General features: G+C 37.2%; 1 protein-coding gene across 1 annotated transcript; it reads right to left on the bottom strand.

The window, feature by feature from the left end:
• Window positions 1–3,464: 3,464 nt before the first annotated feature.
• On the bottom strand, window positions 3,465–13,038 carry srms (src-related kinase lacking C-terminal regulatory tyrosine and N-terminal myristylation sites). The gene is made up of 8 exons (XM_016245171.1): window positions 12,022–13,038; window positions 9,374–9,495; window positions 8,613–8,779; window positions 7,377–7,524; window positions 5,930–6,088; window positions 4,947–5,128; window positions 4,705–4,861; window positions 3,465–4,246 (listed from the first exon to the last, which is right to left on the bottom strand). Exons 1-8 carry the CDS (start codon window positions 12,366–12,368, stop codon window positions 4,047–4,049), a joined length of 1,482 nt encoding a protein of 493 aa, XP_016100657.1. The 5' UTR covers window positions 12,369–13,038; the 3' UTR covers window positions 3,465–4,046.
• Window positions 13,039–17,042: the final 4,004 nt, after the last annotated feature.

The raw sequence follows: 17,042 nt of genomic DNA, 5'->3' as shown, positions 1-17,042 counted from the left end.
GCTCATCCCATACCCCCCCCGCCACCATGGGCCACTCGATCCACAACGTTGACATCAGCAAACCGCTCACCCACTCAACGCCATACATGCTGTCTTGCCATCTGCCCTGTACAGTGAAAACCGGGATTCATCCGTGAAGAGAACACCTCTCCAAAGTGCCAGACACCATCGAATGTGAGCATTTGCCCACTCAAGTCGGTTACGACGACGAACTGCAGTCAGGTCGAGACCCCGATGAGAACGACGAGCATGCAGATGAGCTTCCCTGAGACGGTTTCTGACAGTTTGTGCAGAAATTCTTTGGTTATGCTGATCTCAGACAATCTTGGAGGTGAAGATGCTCGATATGGAGGTCCTGGGCTGGTGTGGTTACACGTGGTCTGCGGTTGTGAGGCCGGTTGGATGTATTGCCAAATTCTCTGAAACGCTTTTGGAGACGGCTTATGGTAGAGAAATTAACATTCAATTCACGGGCAACAGCTCTGGTGGACATTCCTGCAGTCAGCATGCCAATTGCACGCTCCCTCAAAACTTACGACATCTGTGGCATTGTGCTGCATCTTTGCTGACGGACCCTCCATGCCTTATGTTCACTTCTCTTCCCCCTTTCACTTAAATTGCTTATTCTCTTTTTGTTTCAATATCTCTGACATAACTCCGTTTCCTTTTCTGCAAGTATTCTGCTCTATGTTCAGGATCAGTATCCCTACGCTGTCTGTAAAGTCGCTGCTTCTCAGCTGCACTCAATTTAGCCATACCTGACCAAAGGAGGATTAACAATGATAAATAAAAGTTAGAATCACAAAATCATAGAGCTATTTTATGCAAAAGAACTAAATTAATAGCTTTGAATTAAGTTTATCTAAAATGGGAGTCACTGGTGTTACCCATAAAGAAGGTAACACTAGTGACAGTAACACCAGTGACAATTTTCATGAAAAATGCATTTTACAAAATGGCTGCTGCTAGGTATCAAACCACTTGTTGTCAATCATGGTATACGCTCTAAATTAAGTAATTTAATTCAATTGTATTCTATTTTTTTTTTTACAATTCCCTAACAATAAAGTAGGTCACACCAGTGACATCAACTAAAAGCTTCATATGAAATCATGAGATACATTTGAAAATGTCTGATAACTGAAAAGAGACAGTGGACTTCACATGGGCCTGCCTTCATAGATCTTCAGGAAAGGGGAAGGAGGTAGTCGAGTGATGTCATCAGTGTGATTTTTTATTCCAAAATAAAAGACGTTTGTTAAGCGGTAACACCAGTGACACAACTCCAGGGGACCACTATTTTCATTATATATTTTATCATATTTATTTGGCATTTTGTTTTTGTATGCCATTTACATCATTGATTTAATCGGTATGAATAGACTTTTGTATTTTAAATGGTAGAAAATCCTATTTTTGACCTCAAAATAAAGCACTTTCCCTCTGTACATGGCTGTGGGGACAAGCAGTTTTGTGGTACTTGGAAGTCTATATAATTAATTAAAAAAGAATAATGCCACATTGATAGCTCAGGAAGGTGTAATTGTTCAAATAACATATTGTTTCATTTTAAAATATAAAAATATTGTAACCCTAATGTGTATTTCAATTGTAATATTTCTGTAAAGTCCAGGGACAGAAAAGTGGACGTTTCTGTAGAATGACCCTACTGCCTTAAAACATTTTTCTATTTGTGTCCCACAACGAGAGAGAGAGAGAGAGAGAGAGAGAGAGAGAGAGAGAGAGAGAGAGAGAGAGAGAGAGAGAGAGAGGATGTCAAACGACTAGCCCAGACAATATAGAATCGCTTTTGCTGCTGGAATAAGTACAATAACAGCATAAATGCATTGCTATTGTTGATTTAAATGTACATAGTTAAGTTTACATATATGAATTAAAATTCAAATTACAAGTGAGATAATAAAAACTCAGACCCCTTAAATTCAACAATATTCAAAATATTGTTCAGTGATAGGTGACAGTTATAGTTAATTATAATAAAGATATGAATTTTGTGTTGTGTGTCTATATATATATATGTATACAATGAATAATAAACAAGTAAATAAATACAATACATTATTATATTAGGTTATCCCATGACTGACTATAGTTTGGAACAACAGTTAAAAAAAATGTATGATTCAAGTTTATATTTTGAGAATCATATGTAAAAAAAAAAACAAAGGAAAAACAATACTCTCTTCTGTCAAGTAAAAAAAAAAATGAAATAAAAAAATAAAAATGACACTGGAAACAGGTGTAACATGTATGGTATTAAATATTACACATGTGTGTGTGTGTGAGAGAGAGAGAGAGAGAGCGAGAGAGAGAAGTGAACCATCCCTTTAAATCTTCTGTACGTGACACCTAATACAAAAGTGAAATGTCAAGATGCATACACATTTAATTGCTTCCCAGATTACTGAATGTGGTGGATATCCAACAGGATTAAAATCACAGTCTTGGGTGAACTAAATTGTTTTTATAGATAAATTATTGAAATTATTTCATATAGCCTACATACAACATAGTGACTCTGAAACGTAAATGAACTCTGAAATGTAAATTACGATTGTTCAGATTACTGCTGAGAAGCTAAAACTGAATCTTGCAGATTTTTTTTTTTTAAAAATAGCCCTGCTTTGAAAAGTGATGAGCAAACTAGCAGACCAACGTTACTTTTCAGAAATAGCTTGGACACTCACGGTTGCGATTCCACGGACTCCGCACGCGCCAGATAATTGAACGGTACAAAACCGGTGGCCGCGCGCCCTTGTGAGTCGATTTTCTTCGCACTCCACCAGTCACCGGAACTGCTGACCATCTCTAACATATCACCAGCTTTGAACGACAACTCCTGGCCGTCGCGAGCCTCAAAGTCCCACAGAGCCGTATAAAGTGAAGCGGCTGTCTTCCGAGGTGGCAGCGGCGCGCTCACCGGTTGTCCGTAACGGTCAGATTCCATATTACCGAGCCCATCGCCGGTACAGTCGCTGTCAGTTTTCACGCTGTTTTCTCCGTCGGTCGGTGAGGGTCCGTATATTCTGTCCCATAATGTCTTAAGACATGGGCAAGTTTTCCTCAAACATTCCCCCATGAGATAAAACTGTCCCCTAGAGACAGCTGCTAGCGGATTCCCACATGAGACTACTGTTTTAGGGAACTGACAGTAGAGTGAAACCTTCCGCATTTGAACCACGCCTGTGGACGACAATGACACAAGCGCAGTAGACTAAACAGGCATACTTTATTATATGAGGTTAATTGCTTTACAGACTAGCAGCATGCTTCCGGTCAAACTTAAAGTCAGGTTACAAATGATAAAGAAACTGCAGAAACATATACTGAAAAAATATTTTATTTACAAGTGTTATCTTAAGAATTCATCTTGTATAATTCATTGGAAGACAAGTGACTTCTGACATGGATGTGATTTCTACGAAACCGATCATGAGGACACCTACCCAGGTAGTTTTGTCATATGGCTCCTGTGTTAAACACAGTGTTAATTTCAAGACTGTGTACCTGGTACAGTTATTTGTGCAGCCTGCCTTCACATAGGCTAAAGACACTCAACAGTTCAAACTTAAAATGGCCGTAGTTTCCACCGCCTCCACACCTGTCCATACTGGCAGGTGAATCTTTTGTAAACATAAACTCTGACCTGAAAACATCAGACCAAATAATCTCCTGTTCCTATTACTACAGAAACTGAACTAGCCAGATCAACTCTAGCGCAAAATACACTAAGTGCAGTCTAAAAGACAGATATTATGACAGTAAATAACAGTGCTTGGTATCTTGATCCAATCATGATCAAGATTCGCTATGACGAGCTACAGATAATCTGGCCCTGTCAGATTAAGGAGATGCATGTTTCTCTCTCCTCCACTCTCAATTAATCTTTTATTCTCTTTAAAATCCGTAAACAAGCATTTATTATTGCACATAACTTCATTAATATAAGCAATCAAAAAGAGATGCAAATCTTTTCTTCATTCTCTGTTCTGTCCCACAGAATCTTCTGTTTCAGTCCACCTCTTCTACACCTCAATGGTTTTGAAGTAGATTCTGGAGTAGATATTTTCCAGCTGACTGTGAAGGGCATGAAACGAGGGCCGTTTGGAAGCCTCCGCGTGCCAGCATTCCAACATAATACGGTAGATGTTTGGGGGGCAGCGATTTGGACATGGTAACCTGTAACCCGATGACAGGATCTCCAATACCTCCTTATTATTCTTCCCTGTGGGCACATGCATATGAGATATATACTCTACTGCTCAAAGGTTTGGGGTCTTTTTTTAATAAATGGATGATTTTATTCAGAAAGGATGCGTTAAATTGATCAAAAGTGAAAGTAAAGGCATTTTTAATACTACAAAATATTTCTATTTCAAATGCTGTTCTTTCTGCAAAAATATTAAGCGGCACAACTGTTTTCAACACTCATATTAATAAAAAACTGTTTCTTGCACTGCAGATCAGCATATTAGAATGATTTCTGAAGGAGCGTGTGGCACTGAAGACTGGAGTAATGATACGGAAAATTCAGCTTTGGCATCACAGAAAATAGTTATTTTAAATTGCAATAGTATTTCGCAGTATTACTATTTTACTATATTTTTGATGAACTGCAGCCTTAAGGAGCATAACAGACTTCTTTAAAAAAAATGGTAGTGTATATGAGAAAGAGACCCATACCATCATATGGCATCTTTCCACGTGACATTATCTCATACAGCAGCACTCCAAAGGACCAGACGTCAGATTTGACTGAGAACCGCTGGTAGAGAGCAGCTTCTGGAGCCGTCCACCGCACAGGAATCTTGGTGTTTCTACTAGCGGTATACACACTATCCTACACACAAACACAAAAATTACACACTAAGATTCAATTTATTTGCAGATTTCCAGGGGCTTCTTTGACATCCAGCCATTATTACCTTAATGATGCGAGCCAAACCGAAATCAGCCACTTTACAGACCAGGTCTTCTCCAACCAGGATGTTTCGAGCTGCAAGGTCTCTGTGGACAATGTGTCGATCTTCCAGATACGCCATTCCTTCTGCTATCTGACCAGCCATGTAGATCAGGTGAGCAGAGGTCAACACCTGACCCTCTGGTGCTACAGGAAGAGATGAGAAAAAAGAGATGGAAAGAGTTGCTCATTGGGAACATCAGTGAAACAAAAGTGTCCAAATGCCAAATGTCTGAGACAAACTAAAAACGTGGGCTTCAAAGCATAATTGAAATCTGAAAATAAACTAATCTGAATTGAAATCTGGTAAATTGATTTAGAGTATTATAAAGAAAAATGAGTTCAAATTATTTCAGATTCTGCATTATTTTTTAGGTCTGTAAACAAAACAAGTATTACTAATACATTAAGGACACTGATCATGTGATTCTTTGTACAGATGGTCAGATGTTCTTCCACTGGAGCTCAAAATCTTTGGATTATCTCAAATCATACTGGAGAACACAATGATCTGGACTGTGGATTTCATGCAGCTTTGGTCGTCAAAGCAGAAGGGGAAGGTAACAATTTTCAATTCAACTTTTCAGTCAAAGCATTATGCTCAAAATATCATTTCAGTTCAAGAAGTGACGTATTAATTCACTGAGATGAAAATGAAACACTTTTATGTGTTCAAGTGGGAAACAACAAGCCATATTTATGTTAAGAAATTGCTTCACAGACTGAAGGAAATGATGACTTCATGTATATTTGAACTGTAACCATAAAACACTGGAGTCACATAAAGCCATAGATGTTTGTCAGTGCGGACGTGATTGTCTGATAAGAAAACAAAATGTAATGTATGAAATACCCAGACCAGATCTGGTGCAATATTATATAATACTACACTATTCTGTAGTATACAAGCACTAAGTGAACAAGGAAAAAGAGTGCAGTGACACTTACAAGCAAGATATGATTTGAGACTTCCTTTAGTCATGAGCTCAGTGACAATGTAGACCGGCTCCCCTCGTGTGCAGAGAGCCAACAGCTCAATCAGTTTAGGATGGTGCAGGTTTTTCAGTGCATGGACCTCCTTCACAAACTCATCCAATTTTGTGTCCTCTACAGGGCAGAGTAAGAGAACAACAGATCAAGAATCGCCTTTATCCATTGATATTTTTATGAAAAAAACATTTTTGCATGTGACAGTGGTCCTTTTCTCAAGTTATGATGCAGATCCAATTGACTTTGAAACAAAGCCCAAAAATTGATATGAAAATAATTTGTGGATAAGTACAAAATTATAAATTTCAAAGAGCAAACAACATAAAAATCTTTTTGAGTGCTGTTTCATTCCTTCAGTGCTGAATTACATAATCAGTTTCAATTTAGGCTTATTGGTGTTTTGGCAAAACATTTTCACATCCTCATATATATTACTTATATGTGACCCTGGACCACAAAACCAGTCATAAGGGTACATTTTTTTAAATTGAGATTTATGCACCATCTGAAAGCTGAATAAATAAGATTTCCATTGATGTATGGTTTGTTGGGATAGGATAATATTTGGCAGAGATACAACTATCTGAAAATCTGGAATCTGAGGGTGCAATAAAATCTAAATATTGAGAAAATCGCCTTTAAAGTTGTCCAAATGAAGTTCTTAGCAATGTATATTACTAATCAAAAATTAGGTTTTGATATATTTACGGTAGGAAATTTACAAAATATCTTCATGGAACATGATCTTTACTTAATATCCTAATGATTTTTGGCATAAAAGAAAAATCGATAATTTTGACCCATATAATGTATTTTTGGCTATTGCTACAAATATACCCCGTGACTTAAGGTTTTGTGGTTCAGGGTCACAAATATACTTAATATATTAAAATATTCATTTCAAAATGGAAATAATTTTCCTTTATCAGAATATCAGAAATAAGTGAATGTGAATTCAGTTCTGTCCTTCACTTATGTTGCATTTTGTGCAGGTTCTATGAACTAATTTCTAAAGAAATTACGGGCAATTTATTAGGAAATATTCTAATTAGTGTTTATATAGAAAATAATCCCAAAATTCTTAGGCACTCATGTGGTTAAAATGCCTTTAATAAACTGGTCTTAGGTAATTAAAACTAACCAAGCCTTCCTCATTATCAAGGCTTTTTACGTTTCACCACATTTTTTTGTTTAAATTTTTTATTCAAAAGTTACCTTTATTTCCACTAAGCTATTTGTTTAGCTAGCAGTAATAACCTCCAGGAAGTGACATCATTTTTGGTGATAATTACAACAGCACAAACATCATTATTAGAGACTTGATTTAATGAATTGGGTGATGTTTTCTGTTATTGGTTGGGTTGTTGTTTCACTTCAAAACATTTCATCTTGTGTGGTGCCTCACCTTGTTTGAGCGTCTTGATGGCCACTTTCTGTTTCTTTGGGATCCAGACAGCTTCCCAGACTTCCCCAAAATGGCCCTCCCCCAGCTTGTTGAGTAGCTGAAACTCCTCCCTCGGCCGCTCCCATGGCTCCATGTCAAACAGCTCCCTCTGCACGTGGACACACACGCAACAAAGGTTACAAAAGAGCTCTTCCAAGAATCTCTTCTATATATGACATGTTGCTCTAAACACAGCGTGCAGTATTGATCATAAAACCAGAGAGCCTAGAGAGTGGTTATATTTCGTTAACAGCATAAACATGAGGCAGGAGAGAAGAAAAGAGAGAAGGAATGGAGGCAATTTGCATTTCTAGGAGAGTTTACTGGGAAAACAAATCATTGAGAAGACAAGTTTGGTTTTGGTGTGTTTAGAAGGGAAAAAATAAGCTTTGAAATGTTTGAATAGTATGACAATTTATTGTTTAAATAAAATGCTCTACATTACACATGTCAGCTTGTGCAGCTTGAAATCTGGGACCAGCAACTGACAATCAAATATTTCTTCATATCTTTCACAGTGAAACCTTATGAAATGATAGTAACCGTGATTTTGACAAATAAGACCTGTTCCTGGATCCTTGTTGGTTCTGGAACAGCATTCAATCAACCAGATTTTAGGATTAGGGCTTTATGAACATAATTATTTAGGGTAACAAAGTGCATTTTTAATTATTATTTAAGTTTTTTTTTTTTAAGTTGTAAATATAAATGTATCTATAAATATAAATAATTTAAATTTTCACAGTTTACTTTGGCGTTTATTTCAATAAATTATATAAAGACCTACATTTTTAAAAATAGTGTCTCTCAGTGGAGCTGTGTGTCCACACACACTCTGTTATTCAGCCTCGGTGTCCTCCTTGAAAAGGAGGAGAGAAGAGCGGACGATAACCATGAGGCCAGACCAGACGGAGCACAAGAAAAAAAAAACATTTCTGTGCAGAGCTGCTGATTAAGATGAAGGAGATTAGAAAACCAATGTAACCACTGCAGGCCGACTGGTGCCATTGCCCAGGGCCACTTCTCCAGAAACAGACTGCTTCTCTTTAACGTTAATTGAATCTCTAATGCAGAACTGATACCCATAAAAAGGATGCCTATTTATGAGCCTTAGTTTCATGAAGACAAAAAGGGATCTAAAAGTCTAAAATTAAGATTTTGCTCTTGGGTGTGTATTAAATGTTAAGAGTGTCATACTTGCTGTTCACATGGCTGGTCTAAGGGGCATCCCAGACTCCTGGAGTTTTGCTGGTAGTATCTGATGAGCTCATCCAGAGTGCCAAAAGAGATCTTGTCAGACACAAAGTAAGCACCAATCGCTGAGCGATGAATACGGAAATGGAAGACACTATTTTCACTTCTGGCTGTGAAGGAGAGAATATATGACAAAGAATAAATTGAATTCCAATAATAATAATAATAATCATTACATATATTAATATTTTATATCTGAGACCCTTTAATATATGAAATAAAACATCTTTAGTGGAGGACTTGAGAAAAATGTTATCAAATTGGAAATGCTGTGTATAATCAATTTTGACAAGATTAGCAAAAATTATTGAATGGCTTTGTGGTTTTTGAGACCTTAAAAAAATACCCGCTACTCTTCTGTGGAGACAGAAAAATGCTTAGTCGGTTGCACATGGAAGACCAATATGGTGTTAGAAGCTGTGGGGTGGAAAGAGAGAGAGATAGAGAGAGAGATGCTGGCCTGAAAGGATGAAAGATAAGCCGAGAGTGGATATCTTTGGCAGAAAATAATAAAATTGATGAAGTGGAGGCTACGTTGTCATGCAGATCAGACAAACGGGAGATGAGACAGAAAGAAGATGATGTATGAGAGAAAGACAAGGGAATACGGGAGGGAAGTACTGGAGGTCTCCAGGCATTCAAATGAAAGAGAGTGTGAGAGAGAGGGAGACTGTGTCTGCGAGAGAAGAAACAAGGGAACGAACCGGAGATAGTATATTCATCGCTGTGGCTCTCACTGATCCTCACCAGGAAGGAGCCCGTTTTGTTCTGTGAACTCAGAAGCAGCTTCTCAGCCTTTTGTCTGTTTATATTCCCATAGTACCATCTGTAAAACAGATGCACATAACACAGCTGAATAAATGAATACTTCAGAACCTGTCAAGACCATGTCCAGGTCATATTTCACCGGCAAAATCCAAAGAAAATATGTATTTACTTTATTACATAATTTCATTAATGTAATATTTTAAAATAGTCATTTCAAAGTGTATTTATTAATTATATTCAGTGTTTTGCCTTTAATTAATGCTGATAATATATCAGTGTACATAATATAAATAAAACCAGGAGAAATGTGCATAAATGGGCATAATATAAAAGGAATCTTTATGATATTATTCTGAAATATGAATATTTCCACGTTGATAGATAAAAGCAAACACAGCACATTTACTATCTACTGCACGTACAATTCTGTACTAAAGTTTGAACTATCAGCTAAAATATTAATAATATAATCATTAATAATGCATGTTTAGTACCGTAATTAGTCCTTTTTTTACATTAGAGTAATTGGATTGCATTACTAAGTAGTGAGGAATGAACAACATGTATTTTATTGTAATTATTTGCTGACACATTATTATTGTTAGTCCTGTTGCTATTATGTCAGCTAACAATGCGAGTAATATGAGAACTGTAGTGTAAAATGCTTGAAATTGAGGTATGAAAATCTATATCTGCCATTACTTTTTTCCAGTAATATTTTATAATGAGATATTCCACATGAAATATGGTATAATTAAATAAACTCCTCCAAAAAAATATATTCTTATTATATAAATGGTTAATCAATATGTTATGATTTGTGTAGAAACGCTAATACAGCAAGAATATTAAACCAATTTGTCTAATATCCTGGACTTTTAGAACATGCCGTTCACTTATTTCAGTGTTTGAATTAATACTCTTATTTCCTTTATTTGCTGATATTTATTACAGTGAGAGAAAGAAACACCTCATATTTTGCCCATATTAACCACGTTCAGCTTCGCACAGTAAACACTGTGGCGTCATGCAAAGTGTTGCCATGTTAAATATGGGTGCAGCAGGTGCACTTGCTTGTTTAGCACAATCCCATGGTGCTTCAGTTTCAGTGAAACTCCGGCAGGTGACAGGTGCACCAGAGGCCGAACACACACTACTCTGACATAACAACCCGTTACCTGTCAACACTATTTAGGAGGTCTTTATGGCGAGGGCAATTGACTGACCCCGTTACAGCAACCAAACAGAAGTAAACGATACAGCGCAAATAAAAGAAAACCGTGCACAGCCCATTGTTCACACGGACAATGATAAACCCCGTTGTGAATGAAATGAGACAGTGCAGGTATATGAACATTCCTTTGTTTGAGCTCATGTACAACCAAAACTAGGCACACTGCTTCTGTGATTTCAAAACAGTAAGGTCAGGTTTTGACCTATTGACCTTATTGTTCCAGTGTGAATTATACAATGGCTTTAAGGATCTATTTATTTAAAAATTCAAATTTTTAACACATTTTTAATGTCTGCAAAATCATTCGATCTAAATTTAAAAGTAATTTTCAAAATACAGTCTGTCAGGGTTTGTCATGCGCAACCTTTGGGGCCACTAGTCAATTGACTTTAATAAACGGGTTTTGGAGATATATTAAAGATAACTAAATATATAATAAAGTCACACATAATGACAGTACCTAGAGTTTATGGATGTAGCAGATTGAAACCTATTTGTATAAGACAGCAATCTTTTGTTCAAAGTTAATTAGGTTCAAGTGTTAATTAGGTGGTTCTGACTCCCCAAAACCACCATATTTACACCCTATAATTGGGGGGATCTTAAACCTGAAATATTTTTATGGTTGCTTATATAAAAAAACGAAATCAAATGCTAATGAAAATCTAAAATGCAATGTTTGTGTACTGTAGCGGTATAAATATTAGTCCAGTATGAAAACAATAAAAGTCAATGGAAAGTTGAACTATTATAGAAAAACAAAAAAACGTGCCAGTATGTAGCCTTACGTCAAGTTTTTTATTCATATTATGTTCACTATACATATATATGGATCATGTTCCATAAAATATGTGACCCTGGACCACAAAACCAGTCATAAGTAGCACACGTGTATTTGTAGCAAAGCAATAGCCAACAATACATTGTATGGGTCAAAATTATCGACTTTTATTTTATGCCAAAGATCATTAGGATATTAAGTGAAAACCGATATTTTGTACATTTCTTACCGTAAATATATCAAGACTTTATTTTTGATTAGTAATATGCATTGCTAAGAACAAATCATTTCGACAACTTTAAAGGCGATTTCCTCAATATTTTGATTTTTTTTTTTTGCACCCTCAGTTTCCAAATTTTCAAATAGTTGTATCTCAGCCAAATATACATCAATGGAAAGCTTATTTATTCAGCTTTCAGATGATGTATACATCTCAGTTTCAAAAGATATCAACCCTTATGACTGGTTTTGTGGTCCAAGTTCACATATAATGAATACTCTAATTAAAAATAGACATAGGCTATCACTAGAAACTAGCCTAAATAAATCTATTGACTGACAGGACTTACCTGTAGTTAGCGAATTCATCCTGTACTAGGGCCACATAATTAGCAGGGACCAGTCCGGACTCCAGTGACCCCGTCAGCTTCTTGGCAAATACATAATCTCCCCTCTTTTCTATGACAGACAGTTTGTCCCCTTCTTTCACCGTCAGCTCTTCCTCACTGCGGGCTTCGAAGTCGAAGAGAGCCGCGTACAGCTGCGCCGGTTTCCTCTTCGGAGCCGGGACCCGGATATCACCCGAAACCGTGCGGATCTCGGCCGGTCGAGCCATGCTCGGATAGTAAAACTCGGGCCATATGCAGTCCCACAGCGTCTTCAGACAGGGCATACAGCTGCGACAACACTTCTCCATCCCAGCCCTCGCTTTCTACGGACTCCAGGGTAGCCAGAATATTTGGCAGCTGTCCACCAAGCGAAACGGTTGAAATGGAAAATAAAAGAGGCGTGTGGGTCCCTCACCGATGGTGACCGACCTTCCGTAGCGTTTCTACACCGGGATCCCCTTTGTTGAGCAAACGCGCTGGCCGCGATCATAGCGGAGGATCAGGTGAAACCGGTTCTGTCTCGGGATGGATCACACAGGTATGCGGAAAAGACATGTTGGATAGCTCAATGAGACCTTAAGACGAGGAGAGGATGTTGTGGTTGAAGTACCTTGAAGAACATCCTCTTTTCATCTAAATCTAGGCTCTACTCGTCCATGCCGCCCCTCTTCTCTCATAATGACCGGCGCAGTGCGCCTGTGTCTGTCCGCTCCGGAGCTAAACGCTTCGCAGTATGTGAACCGAGCGTTTCTCCTGTAGAGCGACCATCTGTTCACTAGGCAAGCGCACACTTGGAGCTGGAAACCATTGTTTGTTTATTTTTAGATTCGCCTCTAATCATACAATTCTTACATCTCCGCAAATGTTTGTGTTTATGGACATTTCAGCACGCTCGGTTGCGTGCGTATCGTGCGAGTGAGCAGTTGAAAATAATACTATTCTGGCCTATTCGTTTTTAACACACACACACACACACACATATACACGACGGGGACTTCCAGTTGACATGTAGCCTTATTGTTTTAAATAGTTGTGCTAATTCTAGTTACTACCAGTGGTGCACAGCAAATATTGGGGGCCCGCCCGTGAGCGGTGACGTCACACTGGCGTTTGTATTGCTGTTTAATATTATTTGGGGCCAAAATACTTTATACATAAATGTAGATATTTTAAATCCCCTCCTTTGTTTATTGTATTTAAAATTGATCTAAAATACTTCTCAGCTGCCCTTAGTAAAATGAAAAATCCAAAAGCAGTAAAACGACTTAATTTGTATTATATTATATTATATTATATGTTAGAATCATTATTATACTCATACCTTTTGTTCTTTTAATATTTTGAATTGTTTTTAGCTTTATTTTTTTGTTTTCATTTAAATGTTTAGTTTTGAAATGTTGTTGTATGCATTTGTCATTTTTATTTATTATATAATTTGTTGTAATTATGTATTTTTTGTTATTTCATTTATTTTTATTTTATGTTTCTTGGAATGTTTTGTTATATGATTTGTCTGGAGCTTATTATGATTCTATTGTGTTGAGCCTTCCATACCAGAATCTTTTTTGTATACTAATTAATGCCAGTTTGTTGTATTCAGATTTTGTACTTAATAGTAAAAAATATATATATATATATTATTTTGGGCAGTTTAGTGCTTTAATGATTTTCTGTTTATTTTGCGTATTCTGGGCTATATTTTCTGAATGACTTCTAGGTTTCTGTCATTTAGAAAGTATAGGCTAACGAGGTTAGGCTACTGGAGATGTATATAAATCACTCACTAAATATATTTGGGCATCACATAAAATGAAAGGAAGGAGATTCTAGAATAGAGCTGTTCTAAAAACTTTAGTATGACAGGAAAGCAGGCAGACTGTCTTTATGCACAGGAACATATAGCCAACGTTTGAGCGTGTGTCCTGTCCACGTGATACATTGTTTCCCGCGTCCGTGATTTGTGTGTAAATATATTTAGGTCGAATCTTATCTGAGCGTCATTAAAAGGTCTTTGTAAAGTAAACACACTGTAAAATTGCCACCTTGATGCGACTCCTGTATGGCTCTAATGTATATTGGCTTAAAACTGTGGGATATAGAGGCTATGTGACCCTGGCTGTGAAAACCCAGCTAAAGTCTTTTTTTTTTGTGATTTACGGTTTTCTACAAAAAAAAAATCATCCTGCATAAGGTAAAGAACATTCTGTGAAAATGTAACCTTGATGTCTTTAATATTGACTGAGTGAGGCGATGTCAAAAATTTAAATCATGTACATCACATATACTGTATTACATTGTGAAGTAAATAATTATCTTTTACAATATGCAATATAAATTACTCAACCCTCATTTCAGACCAGTAATAGTAAATAATACCTTTTATAATATGCAATATAATTTACTCAACCCCTCTGAACTAGGCCAGTGCTTAACCCTATCCCTGCATTTCTGAACCACACAAGCATTAAAAGCCTTCCAAGTGGGCCATAATAATACAAATCAAGATGCCTAAATAAACTGACAACTACGCACAAGAGGAAATAGCTTAGTATTTGAAGATTGTCATGGACCATGGTGGATCAGTGAGACTGATTTAAGTTCTTTTATGAAGCAATTTTTATCATGAGGTCCAATGTAAGCAGTTTTAGTTAGTTAACAGACAAATACATTGATGCTGATTCAAAATAATTTTTCCTTAGGGAGAAGAAAAGAAATACATCTGCCGGGTTTGATATATAGCACAGTTTTATTAGTATATTTAGCTTTGTGACGTACAGCTTGGGAGAAAAAAAAGTCACAATGTCATGTCAGTGACATCCCACTGGAGAAAGCTTCATCTCAAATCATTGGTTTTCATTAATGAAAGTGATATGTTAGGAGCCACCCATGCTGTTTGCATTAAACAACAAAAATTGATTTTTTTCATTCAATCTTTCAGTTTCTTCACATATGTATGTATCAACACTTTTCTAAAGAATTAAAATATTTAGCCACATGTACTGAAAAAGTATTCACTGTTATATATATATAACACAATAAATATTAAAAAAAAGATTTTGTATATATTATGGTATTAAAGTGGGAAATGGGTTGCTGATAGGACTTCTTTTTCAAATATAAAACAGCAATCATTTACCTGAGGTTTTTACTCTGCTGTTCTTGTACTCTAATACTTGATGTCTGCACCCGACGAAGGGTGTGATAATGGCTTTTAATCATTAAGGAACAGACGGCCATGTCGTCCCTAATGGTCAGAGGAAAAGATTCATTTACAACAAGCCTTCTTCAATTTGTGTATCTGTTGACAGCAGTTAAAGAAAGTGATTGGGGTCAGTGATGGGGGTCTCCCAGACGAAAACACTGTCTTGTCTTACTGTAAATGCATGGAAAATTGCTGCAAGTCCCATTTCCCTTCACTATAAAGGAATCAGATCAAATTAAGCAGTGCCCGAACAGAAGAAGGGAAATCATTTAAATTAAAAACCAACAAAAAAAGAGAACAACAACAAAAAAGAAAGAGAATCTCAAAAATCTGTACATGTAAACATCACACTTCCACTGAGTCCAGAATGAGAAAGAAAGAAAGAGACAGTTTCACATTGGTATTAGGTACATATCAAAACCAGAGCCGACACCAGGAGGAAACCGAGACGGGATGGTAAAGAAAAGCACCAACAAATTAGAAAAGAGAACAGACCAAAATGGGGAACCACATGAACTTGAATGCAGCTGTACACCACTGTGGTAGAAAAATAAAAGTCAAGTTGTTGTTTTTTTTTTTTTCCAGAGCTATACATCTGATCAAACCAAAGCATTTTTCTTAAGTTGTGTAGTTTAGCAGCAACCATAACCAGCGTCACACCTGAATGCAAAGCCTGAACCTGTATAGGACCGTCCGTGTGTTTGTGTGTGATGTCTTTATGACAGGTGGCCTGTTTAGTTAATATCACAGTAGATTGCGGTGCTGATTGAACAAAAAAAGACACCTTGAGGTACCATATGACAGCAGATATGGAGAGCTGAAGGGGTTTCTAATAAAATAAAGGGACATACGTATATGACAATCAGTTCGGTTAAGCCCCTTTAAAGGCACGGCGCATAACTAATCAGAAAACATAGTTTCCCAAACATCTCAGTCATACACTACAGAGATAACAGTTCTTTAAGGGTTTGTGACGCAAGGGAAATCAGGCATCAGGCTCTCGACGTAACTAACACTTTAAAGCCTGTGGGATTGATTTTGCCCTCGGTGTGTGTATCTGCAATCCGATGTGACCGTGGTTAGGCTGGCTGCTTGGCATGTTGACATCCTTGTTTGGAATGTTATAGGCATACGGGACAAACTTCACATGTGATGTCGGTACAAAACGGTTCTGAAAAGACCACTTGCCATACAAAAAGAATTAGAAAAGAATAGTAATTGAGATCATTATAATAGAAATAGGAATCAGATAAAAAGGTTTTCGACAGTGGGCCACAAGGCATCTTCAGCGGCTAGCGTGAGAACCGAGAGTGAGAGATGCTCTGATTATGGCTAGAATAGCCCTCACTCTCCATGGACACACTGCGCTGTACGACCACACACGCAACACAGAGCATGGGAACAAAACTGTGAACGAGTTACACCTTTTTCAAGATTGTCGTTTGCCTTGTTTTACAGTTTGTTTTTCGGTAGCTGTCCTTGAGTGAACTGGAGAGAAGAAACACCTTACCAACAGATGAACGCTTCGCTTTTTTCAGCTTCTTTCCACACAGATGTGGTTTGCAGTTCCATCTCCATTGTATGGTTTTAGAAACCCATATAAGAGCTCAGTAGCATGTGAGGGTGGCGTATAATCAGACGGCAGTGGGACCCATATCAGACCTCAACGAGAGAAAGACAGATGACCGAGACAGCAGCTAGAATTCCCTTTTACCTGACCTCTCAACATCTGTGTCTACTGCAGACAATGTGGAAAAGAAAAGCAGGTGAGACAGAGAGA

Source organism: Sinocyclocheilus grahami, unplaced genomic scaffold (genome assembly GCF_001515645.1).
Source record: "Sinocyclocheilus grahami isolate Dianchi unplaced genomic scaffold, SAMN03320097.WGS_v1.1 scaffold747.1, whole genome shotgun sequence".
NCBI classification, from domain to species: Eukaryota; Metazoa; Chordata; class Actinopteri; order Cypriniformes; family Cyprinidae; genus Sinocyclocheilus; species Sinocyclocheilus grahami.
Note: the sequence above shows the minus strand (reverse complement) of the source record. Positions and strands in the feature narration are given on the sequence as shown.

Coding starts and splice junctions, on each gene's coding strand:
- srms (XM_016245171.1), bottom strand. CDS start 12,368: ATGGAGAAGTGTTGTCGCAGCTGTATGCCCTGTCTGAAGACGCTGTGG. Junction 9,496..12,021: donor GATGAATTCGCTAACTACAG/GTAAGTCCTGTC, acceptor TCTGTTTTACAG/ATGGTACTATGGGAATATAA. Junction 6,089..7,376: donor CATCAAGACGCTCAAACAAG/GTGAGGCACCAC, acceptor TCTGCCCTGTAG/AGGACACAAAATTGGATGAG.